The following is a 27,309-nucleotide window of genomic DNA, read 5'->3' as shown; positions in this document are numbered from 1 at the left end:
TCAGGGTCTTGGTGCCTTACAGGACTGGCAGCAGGCCTTTCTGTAGTACCAATGGGAGCAAAGTTTCACTTTGAGGACGAGGGCACAGTTGGCTGTTGGCTTATCTTGGCAGGAGTCGTCTACCGCTACAGATGCTACTGGAGCCGCTGCTGGGTGAAAACAGGAAAGACATAAAAATTAAGGCATGACAATGACTACCGGTACATGTTCCACTTAATTCGTTAGGAGACTGCAGAAAAACAGTCACAGTGACGCATCTGGGAGCAGATTTATGTGCAAGCTGAAAGTGTGCTGACATGTTGCATCAGCTCCAGTAAAAGCACACACTGTGTTTGTTTTTGTACCTGGGGCGTCTGTCGGACAGCTCTGGATCTCACAGCTCTGTCTGGCTTCTGGCTTGAGGGCTGAGTCGCAGCTGTGGCCCCTGGTTACCAGCTCCTCCCCCTGGTAACACTTGACTTCACGTACCTGGACACCACTCCCACAGGTCTTACTGCACTGAGAGGCCGTGAGGGAGCAGGACTTTTGTTAATGATAATATGACCTAATGACCTACAGACATAGTTCTTATACAGCATGACATACAAACTGAGACAGACTGACATTTATGGAGGTACTGTAGTTATATACAAACTAACAGCCCTGGGTTTACATAACTGTGGTAGTGTATTAGATCAGAAGGTTTGCATAAACTCAGACTGGGAGGTACCTGGGACCAGGATGTGGTGAACCATTTGGAGCAGGGTCTCTGGAAGCAGGAGGAGCTGGTATCTGGTTTGTTATTTTGGTCACAGCTACTGTCTGGAAACTCTTTGAACACACCACCTTCCAGGCCAGCACACACCACCTGACGCTGCCGCACACCCCGGCCACAGGTGGCGTTACACTGACACAGCCATGAACATGAACATGAAACAAACACACATATAAACACATTGTCAGGGCTGATTCTGATTTTCACCGATCTTAAACACACACACAAATCATGCTCGGCAGAAGATCTCTCAAAGGTGAAGGACACTGACTGCAACGTTTACCTGCTGCCATTCTTGTTCCACCCAGTGTGGGGCGCAGTTTCTGTCCCCACAGGGATAGATGGCCAGTGGACGTAGTGATTGGTCGCACTGCTCCTCTGACATCACTACCCCACCTGACGAACGACACGTCACTGCACGCACCATCCTTCCCTCTCCACACACACCTGAGCACTGACACATATACACAAACATTTAAATCAAATGTAAAACTGATGTTATCATTTACATTAGGTAAATATGAAATGAGAAGTGTTATTGCCTGGTCTGGTGTATTTCATTGTGTATGTACACCATGCTGATGCTGTGTGCGTGTGCATGTGACCACGTGTTTGTGTGTGTATGTTGTTAAACTCACAGGTCCCCAGTCGGAAACTGTCCATCTTCTGTCACAGGGCGGGCCCTCACACTCCTGATTTTCTATTGGCTGAGAGGATTTGTTACATAGTCTCATCTCCATGGAGCATCGAACCTCCCGGGTCCGAACACCACGGGAGCCACAACGTGCCGAGCACTAAACACAAGCAAATACAAGTATTAAACTCCAAATAATTCTTAATAATTTGTTATGGTCCTTAAATTCTTCATATATAACTACGCATTTATTGAGCCGATCATAGCATGAAAATTCAAATTCAAATAAACCAAACCTTTTTTCCTCAATGTCAGTGTGTGAAACCGACTCCAAAACACACTGAAAATTGAGGGAGAAAGGCTTTGTTTATTTGAGCTTTTTGACCAATATCATGACTGGAAACTGCAAATCCTTGGGGGACACATTTTTATTTTTCAGTATTAGTGACATGGAGGAGGGGTTTGTCTTTCTCAGTGGCCCAGGAGGCAGTGCTGTAACTAGGCTCTAGGGAGGAGAAATTTGTCTCAGGAGAAGTATCTGACAAATCTGCTTCCTGACACACAGTATGTGTTGAGGGATTGCACGTCCCTGTTGTGCAATCAAACAGGAAAGTCTCCAAAGACATTAGGTCAGTTCTTCATTTCTCTTCAGTTCTGCAGGATTATCAATTATCATTAATAATGATTTAATTATTATGTGACTCAGCTTGTACTCAAGCCTTTAGACTATTTAGACGTAGTTAGGGACGAGGACTCAAACATTTCCCGTTGTTTTTATGTAACAGGCCAGTATAATTATGGATTTGTGTTTATTTAATTTCAAGTGCAGATTCACAGGCAAACTGTCAGTGCTAAGATGCTTGAGAAGACGTCCAGAAACATGCACTCTCTGGACTCTGACTTGGACTTGAGGTCGAGAATCCACCTCAGCAATGATAGAATGCATACCGGCAGTTCTTGGACATTGTTTCTGTCAAGATGTATCCATAACAGAATATTGGGAACAAATAACCTTGTTCAATGATGTCACAACAGCACTATAATTGCCCTTGCTTTCTGTATTACCTGTGACCAGTCAGACACCTCCCACTGTGGTCCACAGCTCTGGCCGAGGCAGACCTTTCTGTTAGCAGGTTTGTGCAGGTCCTGTGCCAGACACAGTGAATCATAGACGGAGGAGTCGAGACCTGGCGACAGCATCTTCCAGCAGCGCACAGTGCGGTACTGCACTCCCTCGCCACAGGTTCGAGAGCACTCGCTCCAACCACTGGTCTCCCACCTGAAGAGAAAGAGGTGAGAAGGTGTTGCTTGAAAGGTCTCATAAAGTTTCAGAGATATTTAGTCATAGTCACATTATGGGATGTCTCTCCTTCTTGTTTGAATCTATGGGGACATTTTAAAGCCATTATGTGTAGTAATTATTTTTTGTTATGGCATAGGTTCTTGATTGAAGAAAATCAAGACAACGCCAGTGAAATTTAGTCTTCCGAATGTTCAGCCCATTCAGCTTTGTGTTACTTCCGTTGCAGTATGGTGAGAACTGTTGAGCATTCCTGTTGTTCCAGTGTCTCTTTTTTACCCCTACTTTTCACTCCACTTTTTAAAGCATAGAAATCCTTATTAATTTAACAGGAAAATTTAAAAATATAGTTAAGTGAAAATAATTCATAATAAAGCTGCCAATAGAAGGTACAAATAAGGGAGACAAAATCTAAATCGATCTAAAATACATAATCTTAATCAATTCACTTGCCGGCTATAGATCTTTATAAAATATAAACAAATGGAGAGGATACAAATATCAGCCCTAATCATTAATTTGTATTTGATTGGTTTTATTAGTTTTCTCTTAATACTCTCTTGAGTTGGGTACATCAGTGTTATGTTTGATTCAAACATGCTTAATTTAGGGCTTTCAGGATATCCCGATATCAACAAATCTGTTTTGAATTCAGTTGACTAATAACATTATCATTATGAAAATTATTACATTTTTTTCATTTGCTGAAAATTCTATATCATCATAGACTGTATGACTGTATTCAGACTGTCTGAAATGTATTTTCTTTTCTTTTAACAGACAGTCAACACTTATTTAGCATTTGTAAATGAGGCGTTGCTAAACTATGAAGACTTAAGCAGACCTCATGCTGTGCAGTTTGTGTCGGTTATCAGAGTCAAAACAGTAAAGGCAGCACCTTGGAGGACATTCCTTCCCGGTGCAGAACTCATGGGTGGGCTCTGGCCTAGTCAGAGAGTCACAGTAACTGTCGTCCACTTCAGTTCCATCATAACGGACACACAGGGCATAACTAGTGGTGATACCTGGTAATACACACAGAAGCACAGTGTCAACAGTGTAAACATTGTGCAGATAGAGATCAACAATATACTGTCTATGTGCAGTATAATGCAGAACACCAGACCATTATCATAATGCTAATAGTAAGCAAAGAATAAACAGACAGGCTCTGTTAAAATTGTCACTATGGTTACTCATTTGATAGATGTGCGTATTGTCATGTGACATTTTGTAAGTTTGAGTTTACCTGTTGTACAGGTTGAGCTGCACGGAGCATAAGCAGAAACCTTCCAGCGATACATGTCTGCCAGACTAATATCTGGATCTAGACCCACATCAAAGTCATTGCTAAAGAGAAAGATAGAGACACACAGGTACAGTTTGAAACCTGGTTTTTCACATTTAATTATTTTTGTAATAAAAAACACACTCATCTGCCAGCTGTTGTGCTTACAGAGGAGAAGGGAAAGTATGTTAAATAAGTCACTCATTTATAAGGTCCTCATTTCTGAACAGAGGACGAATGGGTAGTTGGAGATTGTGTTTACATGCACAGCAAACAACTAGATTACTGTGAATCTGTGTGTTCTTGCAGCAGGTCAGTTATCATTTTACTCCACTGTCCTATAACTTATTTGACCTGAAGTAATAATAGAAGCTGCTGTCTCAGTTCTGACTTTGGTTTTGCTCTGAGTGTCCGAGCAGCCTGACAGTGCAGTGAGAGCCCAGGTAGATGGAGCAGAGCCTCACAGCACAAGTGTGTCTGAGTCCAACACTGTCAACGTTCAGCATTATAAAGACTTTGACAGTCTTTATAATTAGTTTCCTTTGTAGTTAGACTTAAGATTGAGGTTTTTTAAGCAATGACACATTGAGCATTATTCAGCCACTTCACTGGTCCTCAGTATTTTGTCAAGTACACGTCAGTTCTTAATGCAGATTAGAATCCTCACTAATTGTTTACATGGCAGAGAAATCTGTGGTTACACAAAGCAGGTCTATTACACTGAAGTCTTCAGCTTACTGGAAAAAACAACAACTTTAACCTGGTCCCTTGAGTGCATGTTAAATCAGTTAACAAATAATAGGCACAGAGTAAATTAACGCTGATCGGAATAGTGAGTGTGAAATACAATAAGTACTAAAGATTCAAGCTGCTGAACATTATGTGGCATTAATGAGACGTGAACAGCTGTTCTCTCATACCTCTCTGTGTTGGCTGCCTGGACTGCAGACACCTGCTGCAGCTGCACCAAGATGGCAGTGTGTGAGTCCGAGTGTGGGACAAGTTCTGTTTCTGTGTGCGTAACCGAGTGTGGGTCTGAGTGTTTTTCCAGCTGTGTGTCTGTGTGTGTTTCTGAGTCTGCGGAAGACAATGTATCCGCTTGTGTTTCTGCTGGTGAATGAGGCTCAGGGAGAGTGTGTGTCACAGAGTATTTGTTTGACTGTGTGAGGGTGTGTGTGTTTGAGTGGGTCTGGTTGTATTGTAGCTCCTCCAGCAGCAGATACGGGGCTTCTTCAGGCAGAGCTGCTGAATGAACACTACCTGTGGATGAACAGAAAAACACATTAATTAATTATTACCAGTGACAGATTATTCGGAAATTGAGACTATTCTATTACTATAGTAATATTGGTGATATTTGTAAACTCTAGTATTTATAAAGTATTATTCACAAACTGTAAAACTATAGATAGAAAATCTGTACTCTAGAAAAAAGCGTATCCTACCTGGAAAAGAGAGCACCAGTTTGTTTTCCTCCACAGTGGACGGCTCATCAATTGAATTGGAGGAACTCCCTGAATGAGCAGAAAGATAAAAACAGACAACGAGTCAAATAGATCGATACAGTTTATTAATGACGGATATATTGACAGGTAAGCCTGCAACACTATGAGAATGAGCAGAAGGAATGACCGATCATTTTACTGATGTGAAGGAATCTATAGGTTACATTTATATATAAAATGAGGTGTTTTGATAGTCCACAAATTCATTAGTCTTAAAACCTTTGAGAAGGGTGAGGGCAATTTCTAACTTCCCAAGTCTGTTAAATGGACAGAGAAGATGGATAGAGGATAGAGACACAGTGCATGGGTGTGACATTTTTTTTTTACTTCATTGAAAAACAGTTATTTCATTATGAAAACTAATTAATGTCATCTGAAGCCCTGCCTAAGGGGAGCTTCTATGCAAGTATTTGTCATTCATTTAAATGTAAAAGGCTTATTATTTATTAGACACCAGATTAGTGTCTGACTCACGGTAACCCGATGGCGCAGGGGGTCCCTGCTCTTCCACATCATTGTGGGTGAACACATGACTGGTGAGATCGGCTGGTCTGTAGACCAACATGGCCGCTGGCGGTGGAGGGCTGGGCGTCCTGATTTCCCACACGACTTCCTCCTCCTCCTCTTCTTCTTCCGACAGCTGTATATCTGATTGGTCATCAGCTCCCAGCTGGGCGTTGTAGGGATGGTGAGATGTCACAAACGCCCTGCTGTGGTTCTTAATATGATGCCCACCTATGTCCTCACTTACCTCATTATAGGTGAAGTTAAGGTGGGAGTGGCCAGGGCTTGTAGTGGCACCCTCTGCAGCAGTGATGTCATAAGACTCGAGGGGGATGGTGTACTCGTAGGTGATGTGGGGGAGCTTCCCATTCAAGTTGTAGTACTGCACACACAATAAATCAGTTTTGTTTTTTAAGCACAAATGTGACACACTCATAGCAAAATGTGTGTGTGTGTGTGTGTGTGTGTGTGTGTGTGTGTGTGTGTGTGTGTGTGCGTGCATGCATGCACTACCATAACATTGAGACCCTGCAGTGTTGGTCCCTGTGCAATGATGTACTCCAGCCCATCAGAGAACACATTGCTTGGACGTCTGTATTTGAACACTGTTCCTGCCACACGGAAGTTTTGTGGGTTGTCAAACAATGTCTTTCCATTAAAGAAGAAATGTCCGTGTTCGTCCGACAGGGCTGGATATGACGGGAGACATAATCAATCAATCAAATTCAATCAAATTTTATTTGTATATTTTTTCCTCATATAATATGAGAAGAGAGATTTCAAGAGAGTGGTACCTGCCACAGAGGTACTTTTTTGTTTGAAATGATCTAAATCTGGTGATTTCATACTCAGTATATTGACCTTAAAGAAGTTGTAGGTTCTCACCCAGGATGTTCTCAGTCTTGTGTCTCTCTATGATCTGAATGTCAGTGGCTCCAGCGGGGATATTGGTGATGAACACATAGCCTGATGGAAGAGATGCCTACTTTAAACCACAGGAAATACTGTCTGATGTTAACTGTTATCAGTAAACAGTGATACCAAAGCGTGCAAGCATTAACAAGACTTCAGAGTCTGCAGACCTGCTCGTGGCTGAGAAGCTGTACTGAGCTAAATTGCTAATTTTCAGCATGCTAAAATGCTTACCTTGCAGGTTAACCATGTTTACCATTTTTACCATCTAAGTTTAGCATGCTAACAAGCTAACAAGGCAGACGGGAATGCCATTAGTTTTGGAGGTATCTAGTCATAAACCAGTGTTCACCTAATGATGGTGCTAGATTATGTCTGTCCATTTTTTTCCAAATCTATCAAGGAAATTTAATGAATTTAACCAATGAATTAATTAATCAAATTAAATAAACATGGATAGATACCTCAAGACAGGAAATCAAGTTGAAAACTGTGAATAAATATGAATGTGACCAGTTTAACCAATTTCTCTCTTTCATCAATTGACTATGATGAAAATGGAGCATATTTTATACTTGTGGCTACTTCTGTCTGCATGTGTGTTTGTGTGTGTGTGTTACCTAACTGTGTGAGTGCCGTCCTGTATGATCCAGAGATGCGCTGGCATGACGCCCCGTTGCCTCCACACACTCCACATCTATCCACTGCCTTACTGCTGTACAGCTCCCCATCACATCCTACAGGCTGCAGGAGAAGAGAAGGTAAATCATGCAAGAGAGTTCGGTTATTCAGAGGCTTCACTGGTTGAGAAAGAGATCTAATCTAATAGACAAAACATTTGTTTTAAATGAGAGTATAAACTTAGTATGTTTTGCATGTTACTGAATACACTTAATGCAGTAGGGTTAAGGTTAAAAAAAAATCCTTGGTTGGATTACCTGACATATTCCCTCTATACAGACGCCATGGTATTTAGTATCCCGGCAGAATGTACCATCATGGGCAGGAACTAGGAGCTGTCGCTCACCACTGATGGTTGTACACTGCAGGTCACATGGCTTATTGGAGATGCTGATGTAATCAGCTACACAGGAAATTACATATTGTAAAATATGTTTACTTTATTGCTGTTACAATATACAATTACTGAGTAACAAAATCTATAACATTCAGTAAGTTACATGTGGTGATCATTTGGGATCACCCAAGTGCAAAGTTGCACCTATGATTAAAGAGAGCAGACTGAAAAACGCACAACTGCTAAAGTTAGTAAGACTTAAATAAACCATGTCAGCAGTGAAAGCAAATTATTTACATTACATTCACAATCAAACAATTTCCAATAATTGACTTTCATTAATGAAGCACAAGCATTCATGCACATTTCGATGTTTATTTTAAGTATTGTGAGGTAGACAAGTATGAAGAGAGGCCATACTAAGGCCAGTGAGTACAGAGAGGCAGAGTAAAGGAAGACACTATACCTGGGTAAAGAGGTACCCAGTGGTAGTATCTTCTTCCAAAGGCTTTGGAGTTAAATTGGGAACACTGGTGCTGTTTGAAGCTAACACTGGGGCTGGGACAGGGCTGAAAGCACAACACAGCAACACACACACACACACACACACACACACACACACGTACACACACACACACACACACACACACACACACACACACACACACACACACACACACACACACACACACACACACACAAAAAAAACATTTTACAGGAAAATGCAATTTCTTTGAGTTAACCTTTGAATATATATATATGTTGCATCATACCTGGTTTGGACAGAGCTGGTACTGTTTAGGAGAGCCAACACAGTATGAGCTGTTGTTCTGTGTGGTTGACAGCCTGAGGTAGAGACGAGATACAATATTATTAATCACCTGTATTAAATGGAAACAATTTAAGCAGTAAATAAAATATAAATAGAGAATATTTACAGCACAAAACTCATTATGTCACACTATGTCAAGTACATAATCTGGCTACCAGTTACAACATACCAACAGTACATACCAACCTAAAGGTCTGGTAATCAAAAGCACTTCACTTGTAAGTACTTTTTTGAAGAAGTTGTTATGGGATAGATGGGATCTGGAAAAGCAGAAACTGTGCTGCTGGCTGCTTGGAAGCATTTTACTGACATATTACATTAACCCAAAATAACTATCCTAAAAACAACGCCAAATTGGGAAAATCTGCTGAAATGATCTCCAAGTACCATAGCAATCTGTTTATATATATATATATATATATATATATATATATATATATATATATATATATATATATATATATATATATGACAATGTGTCATAATTTCCTAAATGTATATGTGAGTTGTTCTGAAAATGTTCTACCTGTCTTCCCTGCCAAAAACAAAACTCTTAACATGTATATATATATATATATATATAACCGACATATATATTTTGGAAATTATGACACATTGTCAGTGAGAACATGAATACCTGACATTTTTCCAATTGAGGTTCAAAGTTTTTAATTTTAATAGAGTTTCTGAAATGAACGATAAGTGAGTGGAATAGGAAGGAATATTTTTGGGTTTTGGAGTAATATATATATATATATATATATATTTTGTATTTGACACAAGCCTGTTGGCCTTAAAGTCACATTAGGCAGGAGCAGGCAGTTATTGTTTTATCACTCCTCTCTGCTTAAAACCTGAGCTCCTTTTATGTGTGTTTGTGAACAAGTAAGTCAAGCAAAGTGAGGTGCATGCAAAGCTTTAATCAAGCTGGAAATGAAGATGCCATAACAACTGTTTTTGTGCCACTTCAGGTCACTGTTGGTCTGAGTTTGCTGATGGTTTCACTGACATATCTAACAGCAGGGCAGCAAGCTAATGGACACAGCATTGACATAATGGACTAGTTGCAAAGCAAAAACCACACACTTCAATGTGTGAGATGAAGGCTCACTGATCGGTTCCATGAGTGTGAAAATAATGTGAATCATATGCTTTGGCCTTCAAAGTCACAAGACCTCAAAGTAATTGAAAACCTATAGGAGAATTTGGAGAGTGTCCGACAGCAACACAATGTTAAAGTTCCAGCTTTTATTGATGTCATTTGTATAAACAAAATATCATGTCTCACGGACTAGTTGGCCCTCAAGCTGTTGAGTGTCCTCACAGCTTGAGGTAAAAAGCTTTAGTTTATCCAGGCAGAAGAGGTATTGATACTCTGGCCCCGTTGCCTGGATGGTAAGGGGATAAGAGGCCGATGGCTGGGGTGGGTGGCGTGTTCTAACTGCTGAAGGTCTAGTGGGTGCCGCATGGATTTGTTTTTGGGGGCAATAGCAGCACTGAGGCTCTTTTCTGATGTATTAACTCTTTACTGTAAGGTTTATTATCACATACTTTGTAGTATCTAGACTACACAGAGAATCAGATGGGCTGGATGATCTCAGTCTTTGTTTAGGAAGATGTTGCTAATCCACTCTATCGGCAGGTCCACTTCCTTCAGCTTTTGTTGTTGATGTGGTCTAACTACACAGTCCTGGACAGTGCCCGTACTCACTGTGGTCCTCCTGATGGAGCTGTACCTGCTGATCTGGACTGACTGCATCTTATAAAGTCTAAGACCCACTTTCAGGGGAAGGTGTTTGGGCCTGGCTGTCTCAGCTTCATTGTCAGACATAACGTCTTTTTTTTCCAGTAGGGACATTGGAGGACAGATGTTCCAGCATTTTTCAGTGGAGCGGTTGGAGCAAACTGGAAGGATCAAGTCTGACGGAAATACTGGACTGCAGGAACAGCCTCTAGCAGCAATTTATGATGATAGGTGTGAGTGTTACGTGCAGTAATCATTCAGATAGCACATTGGAGGAGATAAGAAAAGTATGCAATTGATACAATTTGAGATGAGGTCAGGATTCATTCAGCCTCTTTGCCTGTATTTTTTAGAAATGTGAGCAATAACTGAATATTCTTCATATGGGGGTCCCGGACCCCTAGGGGATCCGCGGAGGTACTGCAGGGGTCTCTCGAAATCTCTGGTTTATTAGACAATTTGTTAAATTTTTTATAATTTTTTATTTATTTTTGAACCAATTTATTTCCCACAAATTTAAATGCCTTTAAATACACATTAACATGCATCCAACATATTGTGAGGCTGATTTGACCCTCTGCCTGACAAACTCCATCCATCCAAGGTTAGATAAGTTGTGTTCTACCCATCAGGGTCCGACATCTCACTAATGTGGGAGTATGTGTGCCATCCACAGATGGCTTGAGGATTCACTGTCTCTTCTACATGTATGTTTAAAATAAAAACATGAATCTGTGAATTACTTTAATAGCTCAGTGTTGTGTATGCAATGGCAGTGGCATGGCCACCCTGTACCTTGCACATGTTTAAATTAAAAACATGAATATATGAACCCATGTAATATTTGAATAGCTTAGTATTGACTGCACAATAACAGGGTAGTTATGTTTATACATGGCACTAGGCCCAGTGTAATATAAAACACAATTTTATACAATATATATAGTAGGAGGTCCCTGCTCCATCTCTCCACCAGTTTGGGGGTCCTTGGCCTGAAAAACGTTGAAGACCCCTGTTCTAAACAGTTTCCCAAACATTCTCTCTCGTCCCTCTCTGTCAATCTTTGTCAAGGAACTAAACTAAAAACAACTCTGTTGGGTTTTCCTGCCAGTCTATCTCTATGGACTGGCCAATGAATTACGGATTTGTTAGTGACTTGAAGGAATCAAAGTGTCTGTAAATTACAAACCCGAGGGCTGAGCCCCTCGGCTAAATTGCTGTGTCTCAGTGGGAGTTTGGATGTAAACAGAAGGAAGAAAAGCACAGAAAGATCAACCATAATTTCCTGAAACCTTTCATCTAGTTTAAAGTCTATTGTGGCTACACACAGCTTATGAGACAACTCGCCTACTATAACAAAAAATTGTTCCCTGTGGAATAAACAGTGATTCACTAGTGCTCATAATGACAAGTTAGCTTGTTTCTGTAAAGAGTAGCTGCCAATGCCAAGACATTTTAAATGCTTACTGTCCGATGGTGAAATTATGCTCAATACAATCCTCCATCATATACACACCAACTGCCAGATTAAGCACCATCAGTTGTTCCAGTCCTAAACAATTTATTTTTATTGTGGTAAACATTTACAACTTCATTGAGCAGCAATTTTTCCTCAGTGAAGGAAGGAATTCCACTTCTGCTTACCATAAAGGCAGCTGTTATGGTACACGGCTCAGGTGACCTCAATAAATTGTTGCGCAATTGCATCATCAATATTACCCTTAGAACCTCAAAACCTGTAAATATTGATGCTAGATAAGTTTTTCTTATTTCCTTCAACGATTTAACTTTGCCCACCTATAATCCACCGCTCATCTATAAAGAATTTAACAAATACATGGAGTCAAAAATGCATTCATTAATATTCTTATTTCAAGTTCTCTTTTAGGCAGATATAAAGCTGCCTCTTTTGGAACTTTGTTTTTGATTTTATGGCCCAAGATAGAATCTCATGAACTTCCAGCACCTATTTTTTTTAATTACAAGATTATTTTTTCCTCATCTAGCCTTTATTCAAAAATCACCGACATGCACCATATGCTCCAGTTCACTCACACAAAAACGCTGTGCCACAGTAGAAAATGTCTACTATTGCTTCTGGGTTTAGTTTCCTCTGTGAATGTGTGACTAAAGCTGCTTTCAGACATAAACTGAACACCGTGGGATCGTCCGCATTTTTTCCAGAGAAGGTGTATGTGTTAACACAAATGTCAGAGTGGGAGCCTCCGCAGTTTCTCAGGCTGGCCTCCTTGTATAAAATCTGCAGAAAGTCCACAGAATCCGATGTGAGAACACAGCAGGGGATCCCTGCTCGATTTACCACAAGGGAGTGGGGGGGGGGGGGGGGACAATGACAATTCTAACACACGACAGATGCAAAAAAAGAAAAAAAAGCAGTGCAATAAACGTAGAAGAAACTGATGAAGATGTCAAGAGTCTGTGGTGATAAGGGCCACAGCGAAATGAATGCGTAACATCCTGCCTCTGCTGCTCCAACCCTCGTCTGAGTCCTGCGGAGAATTTTTTGCTGTTGTGAACGCGTCTGAGCAGAGCACCCCCTGCTGCGCTGTGCATGTGTGAACGGCAGACTGTGGAGAAAGTCTGGACCCAATTCTTTCTGGTTTTCCGCTAGACATGTCTAAAATGACCTTATACTTACAGGTCCATACATCTATGTCTTAAGAGGGAACCTGAAACGTTATCAACATGAGCTGATTCTGAGGAACAGGAACAACTTGGATTTTTTAAACAGTAAAGGAGTAGAGATCTCTCTATTGGCTTGAAACCAGCTGTTGGAAATGCATCTCAAGGGTCTCAGTACTTCAGAAGTTTACAATATTTCGCAATAAGTAACATGTGTCTGCACCAGTTGTACCAAGAAGAGTGCTGTAGTTTATGTTCAATATGATTTTAATTCTGCATGAGTGTGTTGTGGACCTAAAGAACTCCAACATGGAGTAAATGCATCTGTCTTTCATTACCATGTTAACCCCCCACCCCAACACACACACACACCTCCTCTGTATCTGTCGCTGTATCTTTCTTCAGCCCGTCCTCCTACACTGTTTAGAAGGTAAAGTGGGAGAGACAGCAGGACGAGGTGAGTGGGAGGTCACTATGTGAAAGTGTCACATCTAATTGGTAGAGGGTGATGAGGGGAGGACAGGAGACGAAGAGGGTTGAGAAGAAAAGCAGAAAGAGAGGAGAAATGTGGAGGAGGTGAATTAACTGAGAAGGAATAAAAATGAAGGGAAGAGTGTGTGCAAGGATCGGGAAAAAGGCAAAAAAGGGCAACAATAAATAGAAAGAGGTGTAAAAGGGGTTGACGTGAGAGGAGAGTATGCGAAGGAAAGGAACAAAGCCAGGGGAAAGAAAGGGGAAGAAGGGGGAGACTGAGGGCCAACAGTGAGGGCAGAGTGGTGTTAATCTTGGTTGACAGGAACTTCCGCAAGTCTGACAGGGGAAGGTCAAAGGTCACGAGATGGCTACGAACACACACATTCTGTCAACACTCTACCTATCTTCCCTCTGTATATGGCCACGTCTCTGCCCACTCTTCCACAGTGTGTAGTGTACATTGTACCTTATATATATATATATATATATGCAGTATTAATATATATGTCCTTATGTCTTATCAAATATTCAAACTAGTTATATCTTTCGTACCTTCTAAAGACTCTAAAGCCTTATTTTCCGGCCCGTGCAAACCCAGCAGTTGCACAAATTACTAATGTGTGCGGATATAAACGCTACCTCTGTATGAGACAGTGTCTTTCCTGACTCCTCACTCCTCCTCCACAGCTCCTGGAACAAGAAGACCAACTGGACCACTCCCCCCACCATTGAAACACCTCCTCCTAGGAGAAAAAAATACACACAAAAAAAAACAACCTGAGCAATAGGGTGATAGGGAGAGGTGTGATTCAAAAATATTAACAAGCCTTCATCACTGAGACAAGAGAGCACTGATAATTGATTGGGCTTACTGAAAACCATAGGAACAAACAGCGTATGAAGCTGTTGGTCTCAGTTACAATGGCCTTAACTACCGGGGTCATAAATACATTTACAGTGAGACACAAGAAACATTGACATCCTAGAAGTGGGATGATGAAACAGATGAGACGGAGTGTATGTATAGCTGCTATACCTTGTTGCTTGACTGTTTGCTGATCAAACCTCCATGGCTGTGTGATTGTAGATGGATGTGATGCTGCTCCACCCTCCCTTCACTTCTGTCCTGGCAGACACACACCACATACACACACACACATATACATGAACTTGGAACATGTGCACCAGTGTATAGGAGTATTGGAGTGTATTTAATCTCAACTATATTGTTGAATTAACAGGTGAAAGTAACCTCTCTTGAAAATCTACAAGTTCTAACTGCCCACCACTACCCTGGAATGTCTCTGCAATAACCTCGAGTTGTGATTGGCTAATCAATGCGTTCTCAGTGATTACAAGTTCTTCTAAACCTGCACGCTAGAACTGTTTTTGTCTCACAGTTTAAAGTGAAGTCTGAGTTTTGGGTTTGACCAAAAACATTTCTATTAATTTTCAACGTTCTAGACAGAAGACACTTTAACTTAAACAGTTAACTAATAACAACATATCACAGGTGCACTGTTTGCCAGTATGTTAACTACCAAGCAGGTACCAAATTAGTAAAACCCTTGGTCAGATCACATTTCTCTACAGCTGTAACTGTTTTTAATAAGATTTTTAACTGCATTTTTGTTTGTAAAGATCTTTCTGAGACTTATGTTAGAATAATAACTTTAAACTAATAATTAAAGCCCTCAAAAAGCCAATTCATTTGCCTGAATAATAATAATAATTATAACAGAGCGATCTGTAGCTGTTGAATATTATACCCACTATCTGATACCGCAAAGAAAAACAGAAACTCTTGTATGGTCTATGTTTGCCAGAAAATCACCACAGATCTTTGACATCCTCAGAAACAGCATGTTCTTGGCGAAACAACGTTTCACAGCTCACACTCGTCACGGTTTCCTGTGCGGTGGGCAGTTTGTCAGTTCGATCAGGAGGAGCTCACAACTCAGACAGACTCTTCTGGTAAGTGTCACCTCTTTTTCCACTCGCAGTAGATTCACTTGTCATTTAGTTAAAATGATATCAATCTATGCTCATGAACCATATTTCGTAAAGGTTCACTTATTTTTAAAAGTTGTGGATTCATGTTAAGTTCCTAATGTCTGCATCTGTACGAGATATTTGGTCCCTTGTATGGTCCCTTGTAATGACCTACTTCTGAACTATCTGACTTAAGAAAAAGAAAAATCTAGTCTATGACATGTTTTTATTTTGAGAATCTTCAAATAAAAAATCTCTGAGCAAAATTAGCAAATAAGAAGCTGAACTCACACTGATTGTGTTGAGATATTTTTCCGGAAGCACTGGGACATTTTTCTCATGAAGATGTAGAATAGGCAATCATTCATTAATTGGTGTCTAAATGACAGACACTAAATGTCATCTGTAATGTGGAACCTGGAAAGACTGTTCAGGCTCATCTCTTCTGCAGCTCTTCTACCTTGTTCTATTCCAATACTTAAAGCCTCATATGTTCTTCACTAGGCAGCTGAATCAAATTCAATTAAAAATTCCTTCAGAATACGTAAATTTTCACCACTTTCTAACTTTCTGCAAATTTTGGTAAGAAGTTGAGCATGTTAAAGCCCTCAAAAAGCCAATTCATTTGCCTGAATAATAATAATAATAATAATAATAATACTAATAATAATAATAATAATTAAAGCCCTCAAAAAGCCAATTCATTTGCCTGAATAATAATAATAATAATAATAATTATAATAATAATCCTTACAATTTCAATAGGGTCTCACCAGACACCTTTGATGTCTGTGCTCGGGCCCTAATAAATATACAAATATACGGAGGAAAACTTCAGTTTGGTTTTGTTGCATTTAATTGAAATTTGAATAAAAAGAAAGGAAGCGAAAAAGGAGGAAACAAGGAAGGAAGATAAGAAGCGATGGAGAAAAGAAGACAATACAACATTAATATTAACTAAAATTTTTAGGGCTGCAAAGCAGCACTGGGTGGGCCAGAGCACATCCATTTTGAAGCGTTGCATGCTTTTTGTCTGAAAAAACAAAAATAACCAGTTCTGAGAGAGAAAGAGACGTGACCTTTGCAAGACATAAAGTTTCCTTTGATCTAGGAAGACTGAAATCAAAGGATTCATGGTCCATGTATGTCCGCGTTACAGAACATCGTGTTTTAATGGCGTGTAATCAAACTTTGACGCCACGCCACGGTCACACCGTGTGATTAAAAAAAAATCCGTCAGTCAGTTTTTATCTCCATCTTGTTGTGATGACACTCATCTCAATTTTAAGTTGATCCGATGAAAACCCTGGTACAAGTGCATCAAAGAAAAAATGTGGAATATGGCCAAAATGGCCACTAAATACAAAATATCAGGCTTCCTGATTTGTTTTTACAATTGCACCCAGAGACTTTTTTGTTTGTTTGGTCATGATACACCTATATATCGATTTTTGTGAAGATAGGTCAATGGGAACACCTTCCGGGGGTCTCGGGGGGTCTCGGGGGGCACCGTTGAGCCATTTTGCGACGCCCATTGAAAATTCCTTCAGAATACGTAAATTTTCACCACTTTCTAACTTTCTGCAAATTTTGGTAAGAAGTTGAGCATGTTAAAGCCCTCAAAAAGCCAATTCATTTGCCTGAATAATAATAATAATAATAATAATAATGAGAAATCCATCTCTAAAACCTAAAGATAAGTACAAGTGTATCAAAGACAAAATGTGGAATATGGCCAAAATGGCCACTAAATGCAATATAGCAGGCTTCCTGTTGTGTTTTTCCAATTGCACCCAGAGACTTTTTTGTTTGTCTGGTCATGATACACCTGTATATCGATTTTTGTGAAGATAGGTCAATGGGAACACCTTCCGGGGGTCTCGGGCTGTCTCGGGGGGCACCGTTGAGCCATTTTTGCGACGCCCATTGAAAATTCCTTCAGAATACGTAAATTTTCACCACTTTCTAACTTTCTGCAAATTTTGGTAAGAAGTTGAGCATGTTAAAGCCCTCAAAAAGCCAATTCATTTGCCTGAATAATAATAATAATAATAATAATAATAATAATAAATAATAATAACTAAAATTTTTAGGGCTGCAAAGCAGCACTGGGTGGGCCCGAGCACATCCATTTTGAAGCGTTGCATGCTTTTTGTCTGAAAAAACAAAAATAACCAGTTCTGAGAGAGAAAGAGACGTGACCTTTGCAAGACATAAAGTTTCCTTTGATCTAGGAAGACTGAAATCAAAGGATTCATGGTCCATGTATGTCCGCGTTACAGAACATCGTGTTTTAATGGCGTGTAATCAAATTTTGACGCCACGCCACGGTCACACCGTGTGATTAAAAAAAAATCCGTCAGTCAGTTTTTGTCTCCATCTTGTTGTGATGACACTCATCTCAATTTGAAGTTAATCCGATGAAAACCCTGGTACAAGTGTATCAAAGAAAAATGTGGAATATGGCCAAAATGGCCACTAAATACAAAATATCAGGCTTCCTGTTTTGTTTTTACAATTGCACCCAGAGACTTTTTTGTTTGTTTGGTCATGATACACCTGTATATCGATTTTTGTGAAGATAGGTCAATGGGAACACCTTCCGGGGGTCTCGGGGGGTCTCGGGGGGCACCGTTGAGCCATTTTGCGACGCCCATTGAAAATTCCTTCAGAATACGTAAATTTTCACCACTTTCTGACTTTCTGCAAATTTTGGTAAGAAGTTGAGCATGTTAAAGCCCTCAAAAAGCCAATTCATTTGCCTGAATAATAATAATAATAATAATAACTAGGAAGACTGAAATCAAAGGATTCATGGTCCATGTATGTCCGCGTTACAGAACATCGTGTTTTAATGGCGTGTAATCAAACTTTGACGCCACGCCACGGTCACACCGTGTGATTAAAAAAAAATCCGTCAGTCAGTTTTTATCTCCATCTTGTTTTGATGACACTCATTTCAATTTGAAGTTGATCCGATGAAAACCCTGGTACAAGTGTATCAAAGAAAAAATGTGGAATATGGCCAAAATGGCCACTAAATGCAAAATAGCAGGCTTCCTGTTGTGTTTTTCCAATTGCACCAAGAGACTTTTTTGTTTGTCTGGTCATGATACACCTGTATATCGATTTTTGTGAAGATAGGTCAATGGGAACACCTTCCGGGGGTCTCGGGCTGTCTCGGGGGGCACCGTTGAGTCATTTTGCGACGCCCATTGAAAATTCCTTCAGAATACGTAAATTTTCACCACTTTCTAACTTTCTGCAAATTTTGGTAAGAAGTTGAGCATGTTAAAGCCCTCAAAAAGCCAATTCATTTGCCTGAATAATAATAATAATAATAATAATAATAATCCTTACAATTTCAATAGGGTCTCACCAGACACCTTTGATGTCTGTGCTCGGGCCCTAATAACTAGGGCTACGTTGTAGCACTTGCGGGCCCGAGCACCTGCACGTTGAAGCCTGTTGCGGTCGGGGGAGAGAGCGGTCGATGACCAAGCGCACGTCTCCGCGTTGGATGAGTTTTCCTCTCTGTGGCAAGGATAAACGCTTCACTTCCTGTAGCCACCAGGGGGCGCTGTGATTTCAAGTCATAATTTCTGTGTAGATGTCATCAGGCCGGAACTCTAGTCTTACATGTCTAGTTTGGACTCGATTGGACAATAAACGCTTCACTTCCTGTAGCCACCAGGGGGCGCTGTGATTTAAAGTCATGACTTCTGTGTAGATGTCATCAGGCTGGGACTCTAGTCTTACATGTCTAGTTTGGACTCAATTGGACAATAAACGCTTCACTTCCTGTAGCCACCAGGGGGCGCTGTGATTTAAATTCATGACTTCTGTGTAGATGTCATCAGGCTGGGACTCTAGTCTTACATGTCTAGTTTGGACTCAATTGGACAATAAACGCTTCACTTCCTGTAGCCACCAGGGGGCGCTGTGATTTAAAGTCATGATTTCTTTGTAGATGTCATCAGGCCGGGACTCTTGTCTTACATGTCTAGTTTGGACTTAATTGGACAATATATGTCCGAGATACAGAGCCTCGTGTTTTGATGGCGTGTAATCAAACTTCGACGCCACGGTCACACGGACTTGAAACCATATGAAAATCTTCAGGGGGGGGGGGCTGTTGATACACACATGTAGTTTGAGTGAGATAGAACCATGAACACTGAAGTTACAGCATTTTGTGTTTCACGGCGAGTTGATGAACTTTGACGCCACGCCATGGTCACACGGTGTGACGAAAAAACAATCCCTAAGTCATTTTTTATCTCCATCTTGTTGTGATGACACTCATCTGAATTTAAAGATGAACTGATAAAAGCCCTGGGACAAGTACATCAAAGTAAAAATGGTGAATATGGTCAAAATGGCCACTAAATTCAAAATGGCGGACTTCCTGTTTGATCTAACATATCGATCCAAGAGACTTATTTGTTTGTTATGAAAAGACACATGCCAAAATGGATTTTTGTACATGTCGGTCAATCGTAGTGCCGGGGCTGCCCTTTAGGTGGCGCTAGTCATTTTTTTGGCCACGCCCATTTCTTAAAACCCTATTAATATCTTCAGGGGGGGGCTGTTGATACACACATGTAGTTTGAGGGAGATTGAACCTTGAACACCGAAGTTATAGCAATTTCGTGTTTCACGGCGAGCTGATGAACTTTGATGTCACGCCATTAATACTGTGTTTGACGAAAAGTCACAGTAATCTTATATCTTCATTATCAATGTCTTGAGACCCATTTGATAGAGTTTGACATGGTTGAGGTCAGTGGATGAGGAGAAATACATCCAAGTGTAAGACATGCAAAAAAAAAGACATTTCCTGTTGCCACCAGGGGGCGCTGTGATATTAAGTCATGATTTCAGTGCAGATGTCATCAGGCCGGGACCCTTGTCTTATGTGTCTAGTTTGGATTTGATTGGATCATGTATGTGCGAGATACAGAAGCTCGTGTTTTGATGGCGTTTAATCAAACTTTGACGCCACGCCACGGTCACACGGTGAGACGAAAAATCAATCCCTAAATCATTTTTTATCTCCATCTTGTTGTGATATCACTCATCTAAATTTAAATTTGATTTGATGAAAGCCCTGGGACAAGTACGTCAAAGCAAAAATGGCCAAAATGGTCAAAATGGCCACTAAATCCAAAATGGCGGACTTCCTGTTTGATCTAACATATTGATCCAAGAGACTTATTTGTTTGTAATGAAAAGACACATGCCCTAATCATTTTTTGTACAAGTCGGCCAATCGTAGCGCCGGGGCTGCCCTTTAGGGGGCGCTAGTCAGTTTTTTTGCCACGCCCGTTGCCTAAAACCATATGAATATCTTCAGGGGGGGGCTGTTAATACATACATGTAGTTTGAGTGAGATGGAACCATGAACATGGAAGTTACAGCAATTTCGTGTTTCACGGCGAGCTGATGAACTTTGATGCCACGCCATTAATACTGTGTTTGACGAAAAGTCACAGTAATCTTATATCTTCATTATCAATGTCTTGAGACCCATTTGATAGAGTTTGACATGGTTGAGGTCAGTGGATGAGGAGAAATACATCCAAGTGTAAGACATGCAAAAAAAAAGACATTTCCTGTTGCCACCAGGGGGCGCTGTGATATTAAGTCATGATTTCAGTGCAGATGTCATCAGGCCGGGACCCTTGTCTTATGTGTCTAGTTTGGATTTGATTGGATCATGTATGTGCGAGATACAGAAGCTCGTGTTTTGATGGCGTTTAATCAAACTTTGACGCCACGCCACGGTCACACGGTGAGACGAAAAATCAATCCCTAAATCATTTTTTATCTCCATCTTGTTGTGATATCACTCATCTAAATTTAAATTTGATTTGATGAAAGCCCTGGGACAAGTACGTCAAAGCAAAAATGGCCAAAATGGTCAAAATGGCCACTAAATCCAAAATGGCGGGCTTCCTGTTGCGTTTTTCATAATGCCCCTTGAGACTTTTTTTCATGATTTGTCACGAAACATCTTTTGCCCGGTTTTGGTGAAAATCGGTTATGTGGAAACTTAGGGGCTGGGTTCCAGGGGGCGCTGTTGAGCCATTTTGCCACGCCCATTTCAAAATACTCCAGAATACGTAAATTTTCACCAGTAACTAATTTACTGCAAAGTTTCATAACTTTTTGAGCACGTTAAAGCCCTCAAAAAGCCCATCCTTTTGCCGGAAAAATAATAATAATAATAATAATAATAATAATCATTACAATTTCAATAGGGCCTCTCACCATTCGGTGCTCGGGCCCTAATAATAATAATAATAATAATCCTTACAATTTCAATAGGGTCTCACCAGACACCTTTGATGTCTGTGCTCGGGCCCTAAATACCCTCCCCTCCTCACTGCCAACCATCCACTCTGATAACAGGGTTTGATTACATGCAGAGAGACAGTCGACTTCCACTTTTTCTGTTTGTTTCAGAATTCCTGTTTACTGGTGTCCTTTATACTACTAATTTCAAAATTAATATTTGGTACAATTACTCATTTAAAGTAACTAAAACTGATAACAGACTGAATTAAATATGTTCTGAGGAACCAGTATGATGTTTTTTTGTTTCATTATTCATTAAGCACCTCAACACTCAACATGACAACGTTTCTCTTTTTTGGGATAGCTACAACATCATCACTGGAAAGGAAACATTAATGAAACTGCAAATCAGCAAAAGTGTTCTAGGTAAGAATACTATGGGAGGGTCATTGAAACATATTTGTACATCCAGACGTAAATTACAAGCAACTGACTGTAGTGTTTCAACACCATTTGTACATGGAATTAGTGCAAATGAAATTAAATCAAATTTGAAATGGACATAGCAAAACCCTCTGCTGTGCTGGAAGTAGATTGATTTATCATGTGTCACACAGATATAATTAGCTTCAACTTCAATGTCAGTTAGGTGTTTTTTCAATTCCACAACTGACAAACACACATACACATCAAGAGTCAAAATGCAACTACTGTGTTGTCCCAACAGCGTCCTAAACAAGCCTACACATGCTCTTTACCCTGTCAGATCACCCTCTGGCTAATTCAGCACAGAAACACACAAATAGTTCCTTACGATCAAAGCTAAAAGATTTTTCCGAGGATGACAGTAGGTCAGATGTCACATTATTCGCTGAAGAATAGATAGAATACTGTGAACAAACGAGGATTGGGGTTTAAAGACAAATTAGCAGTGAGGAGACATAAAAAAAAATGTTGTATCCAGATTATATCGAGATACTATTTCAACCTGGTTACATTTACGCCATAGTATTAATGTGTCTCCAGTGTCTCCGATTGAAAACTGATTGCTCTGTCCATCTCACATCACATCCTCTCCCTGTTTTTGTACTAAAACAGCAAAAAACTAAGAAGATAAACAAAGAGACTAGAAGGTGGAAGCCCATCATGTTTTATTGTGATTTCTTGCTTTTTGATTGGTCTCATCTTTAAGCGAACTTTAAGAAAGACAAATAAATAAACTTGTACCATTTCTGATAAATTGGTGAATAAACAAAAGGCCTTTTAAGGGGTCTCATCAAAATATTTATGTGGCAAGTTTAAGTAAAAAAAAAAACGAATTCCTGTTGAATTAAGCTATTTGTCTCTCCACATCTAGCAGTCTCTCCAATAACGACTGCTAGTTAAAACAAAGTGACATTACCACAATGAATGCAATCCCGTTAATAGAAGCATTACTTCACTATCGCTATGGTACATTATGTGTGGGTGTGTTATAATGAGCAAAGACTGCTGTAGCATTGTTAGAAGATGATGTCTTGCCAAAAAAGTGTATTAGATGTCATGCCAGTTGCTGTGTGCACTACACAACTTTTCCCCATTTTACTGCTGGCAATACTTTTATGTGTTGTCAACTTCCTCCAAAAAAGGTCCGCTTCACAATCAAAAACCCAGGCCACTTTTCAGTTCACTATGCTGTTAACCTTCTTTTTCTGTTTCGTTGGCAAGAATGAATGGACTCAATTAAAAAAATCTATGCTACAAGACAAATATGGAACATTTTATCAACCATCTCTGCTGCAAGACTGTTCACAGCAAAGAAACAGAGCCATTTTTTATCATTTAAAGGAAGAACTGTGAGCTGGTGTCTGCAAACAATTGTTTGCACAGTCTTTGGCAATGCATCTGTTTAGAGTTTCAACCCTGAAAGCCCAAGTCACCCTGATGGGTTGGCTGCTGGCTCTCTCACCATGCTGTCTCCTTTACACAGTCTAACAGTCAGAGTCTCAGCCCTCTGGTCAGGCAGGCCGACGCTCGTTCTGTTTGTCACTCAGCTAACTCTTCATCATGCCCACAATGAACAGAGTAGCCAAACAGAAATTATGTGACTTTCCAATGGTAAGGCATGTTTCCTATCCAGCAAATCTAGGATGCTGTGGTCAACACTTTGAACCATTGTTATCTATTTGACAGACTAACTAAGCACATTACTTGGTCAAATAAAGAATGACTATTTTACATTCCATACAACAGAAAGCTGTGTAGTTTTAATAACTGCCTTCAGGGATAAGCAAGGATAACATCAACATAACTTCAAAGGAAAGAATGTGGACCAAAACCATCAATGAAAAATAAACTCCCAGAGTGTTATTACTCAACAAGTATCTCTATAAGTAACTGTTATTACTCTCAGATGTAATTAAATCACCGTATTGGCTGAATGTCCAGGTTAAGAGAGAATCTCGTAAGAAAAGTTAAGACTTAACACTGTGGACTTAATTATTTATTCCTCCTACGTTAGAAAATAGCTTGAAGTGAAACTGAATGGTCTCAAATTAGCATATTATTCACATGATTTACAGTTGCAACCACTGCTTCTTTACATACAATGCAGACAATGGTCCAAGTTCGACAAAGCAGCTGTTACTAAGCTTTAGTTGAATGGGCTGGGGGGGGGCAGTACGACAGTCCAAACATCTTACCCCACTCTGAAAGTATTTTAATGCCTAAGATAAACCACACACAGCAGGTCACGTTCTTTTGATGTGGTTTGATTTGATTTACTCACTCTGTTATAACTGGTTTGGAGAGGAGGGTACAACAAACTCCTTTTACAGCTTCCATCACTTATGTCATTTCACTGCTGCCTTGTTTATCGTCTGATGTAAACACATGTTAGACAGCCCCTTCCACAGGTCATTACAGTTCATCACACACACACACACACACACACACACACACACACACACACACACACACACACACACACACACACATACTTTTATAATAATTACAACTTTTTAGGCTTCTATCACCAGCGGTAGAAATGACCTGAATGTTTTTTCATTGAAGACACACACACACAGAGAGAAAGAGAGAGAGAGAGAGAGAGAGAGAGAGAGAGAGAGAGAGAGAGAGAGAGAGAGAGAGAGGTTTGCTGAAGACAACAGTGATATTCCTGCATTTGGTAACAGTCAGTCAACCTTCACACACACACTTACTCTTTGGTTTCATGTTGTGTTTCGAAGAAGCACGAACTCCTCTAGTTTCTAAGTTTCAGTCACACATCAGGGTTGCTGTGTTCATTTTCTCTTTGCCGAATTGGAATAAAATGGCTCTTAGAGGTCAAACCAGACAGTGTCTTGTACGACAAGCAAGGCAGCATCCGAGTGACAGACTTGAGAAGTAGGTGTTCTCCATTGGGGCAAACTACCGAGTCCCCTCATGCCTTCAACGCGTTGTGCAACCGGATCATCTCCGGGAGCTATTTACCTTAACGGGCCAGTTGTTCGCCAGCGGGAGAAGCGGGAGCTGCAGCAGCAGGAAGGAGCAGACCGGGAGAGCTAACCCTCCGTTACCGAACATGGTTCATTCATGTCATGGACCGAGCGCTCTCCCCCTCCCCTCGGCCCGGATCCCCTCCGCTCCCCTCTGCCCGCTTGGCCCCTCCCACTCCGACCCCCTTCTGGTGTAGCCACGCCCTCTTCTGCCGTCGCTCGCGCGCACACGCACGCACGCGCGCCAAACACCCCCACTCTGGATGTGCCAGGTGCTCCTCACTGGGCTTTTCACCTCTTGCCCACTTGTCCAATCAGTGTTGGATTTCTCTTGTGTTGTGTTTTAGATTCCAGTGATTCTCTGATTGTTGGTGACAAAGATCAGCACCTACGACTCCAGTTAATGTCTGTGTCAGTCCAGTAGGGTGAACTACAATGACCAAATAATGCAAGTGATCAGTGGTTATGACCCGTGCAGACCCAGCTGCTGATAGCTGCTGTTGTTTATCTTCGACATCCTCAGATAAACAACAGACTGAAGGGGACTCTGCCTCCCCCCCACTCCCACGGAGCGCTGGTTGTTTGTTTATTCAAATTGTTTTAATATCTAACATATCACATGGTCAAATCCTACCTGATTTAACACTGCATTCCCCTGGTCCTTTACTAATACAAGAGCCAACTGTGAAGATGATAAGCTGAACAGTAAGTGAGCCATGCGTTATACAGACAGAAAGACATTTAAGGAGTTCGTAGATGAATCCCAATGAATCTCAATTCAACAGACCCTCATTACCTAAAACTATCATCTAAACTATCACTAATGTTGAGAACAGAGAAGAGAAACCCTCTTGAACCAACTGAAGACTGATCTTGAATAAAATGAATGACATGGCTACAAATGAGGTCCCCACAGCATCAAACTCTGTTTAAAACATGTTTTTAAATCCCTGTTTTGTCTATCCACCAATACATCCGTTATTTATACCGCGTATCCTTTTAAAAGTCAATGTTTTCTCTCAATTATAATTTATAAATAATAATACAATTCCAAATGTATTAGCTGTCATCAGATTCTTCTCATGTTTTCACTGTGTGCTCCTGGTCTGCCAAGATGCATTTAATCCAAACATTTGATCCTTTATCTACTAATGCCTCCAATTTCTCCATCTAGCATTTGGGCAATCACTGTCACTGTGAGAGAACCATTCCATCCTGTTAACATGTTGAGTGCGGAATGTGTACAATAAGGCCCAGATGCTTTCACACAACCAATGTGAGGATCTGTAAATCACCAAATCATTGAATACCGGGGGACAGACAAGCAACACTGACCTCTGATGTCTTCTAGTGGCGTGTCAGTGTATAATACAATACAAAGGACATTTATGATTAATTGTTTAATAGAAATGCCAATATTTCAATGAAATAGTGAAGTTGCTGGAAATGTTTCAAGTTGATAGTTTATAAAAAACTTGAATTGTAATAATGGAGTTGTATACATACACTTTTGAGCATTGCTAACTAAGAATGGCGAATTTTGTAAATTTTAAGTTGACTAATAATAATTTTGTTGAGTGACTTTCCATCAGTGTTGGAGTGTAGCACAGTCACAATTTTTAAGTTAATTTCCCTTAGCCTTTAAGTTGTGCAAAATCAAATTTTTTAGTAAATGAATAGTCAGTGCAATGTAAATCTAATAAGCATTGTTAATTTAATTTGATTGAGCACGTGGAAATTAATTTTTTTTAGGCAATGTACCAAATAGATTCAGATAAACTAAATTTCTTTAAAAAAGAATTAAAATGTTCAAGTTGACAAATGTACATTTTTTAAGTACTACTTAACTTAAAAGTTATGGTTCTGTTACTTAATTTTTTAATTTTTTTTAGGTAATCAGTTACCTCAGTTACTACATCGCCATAGAGGTTTA

At 40.2% G+C, this 27,309-nt stretch overlaps 1 protein-coding gene across 1 annotated transcript; it reads right to left on the bottom strand.

Moving 5' to 3' along the window:
- si:ch211-267e7.3 (ADAMTS-like protein 2) lies at positions 1–25,464 on the bottom strand. Its single transcript, XM_061083686.1, has 19 exons — positions 25,372–25,464; positions 14,248–14,351; positions 8,689–8,761; positions 8,382–8,484; positions 7,836–7,981; positions 7,518–7,641; positions 6,871–6,951; positions 6,499–6,674; positions 5,956–6,367; positions 5,422–5,490; positions 4,897–5,236; positions 3,938–4,038; positions 3,587–3,713; positions 2,454–2,667; positions 1,393–1,548; positions 1,038–1,208; positions 710–886; positions 337–498; positions 1–153 (listed from the first exon to the last, which is right to left on the bottom strand). Exons 1-19 carry the CDS (start codon positions 25,462–25,464, stop codon positions 1–3), a joined length of 2,982 nt encoding a protein of 993 aa, XP_060939669.1.
- Between the last annotated feature and the right edge of the window lie 1,845 nt (positions 25,465–27,309).

This window comes from Limanda limanda, chromosome 13, assembly GCF_963576545.1.
Source record: "Limanda limanda chromosome 13, fLimLim1.1, whole genome shotgun sequence".
NCBI classification, from domain to species: Eukaryota; Metazoa; Chordata; class Actinopteri; order Pleuronectiformes; family Pleuronectidae; genus Limanda; species Limanda limanda.
Note: the sequence above shows the minus strand (reverse complement) of the source record. Positions and strands in the feature narration are given on the sequence as shown.

Coding starts and splice junctions, on each gene's coding strand:
- si:ch211-267e7.3 (XM_061083686.1), bottom strand. CDS start 25,464: ATGTTCGGTAACGGAGGGTTAGCTCTCCCGGTCTGCTCCTTCCTGCTG. Junction 8,485..8,688: donor ACCAGCTCTGTCCAAACCAG/GTATGATGCAAC, acceptor TTGTGCTTTCAG/CCCTGTCCCAGCCCCAGTGT. Junction 499..709: donor TCACCACATCCTGGTCCCAG/GTACCTCCCAGT, acceptor ACGGCCTCTCAG/TGCAGTAAGACCTGTGGGAG.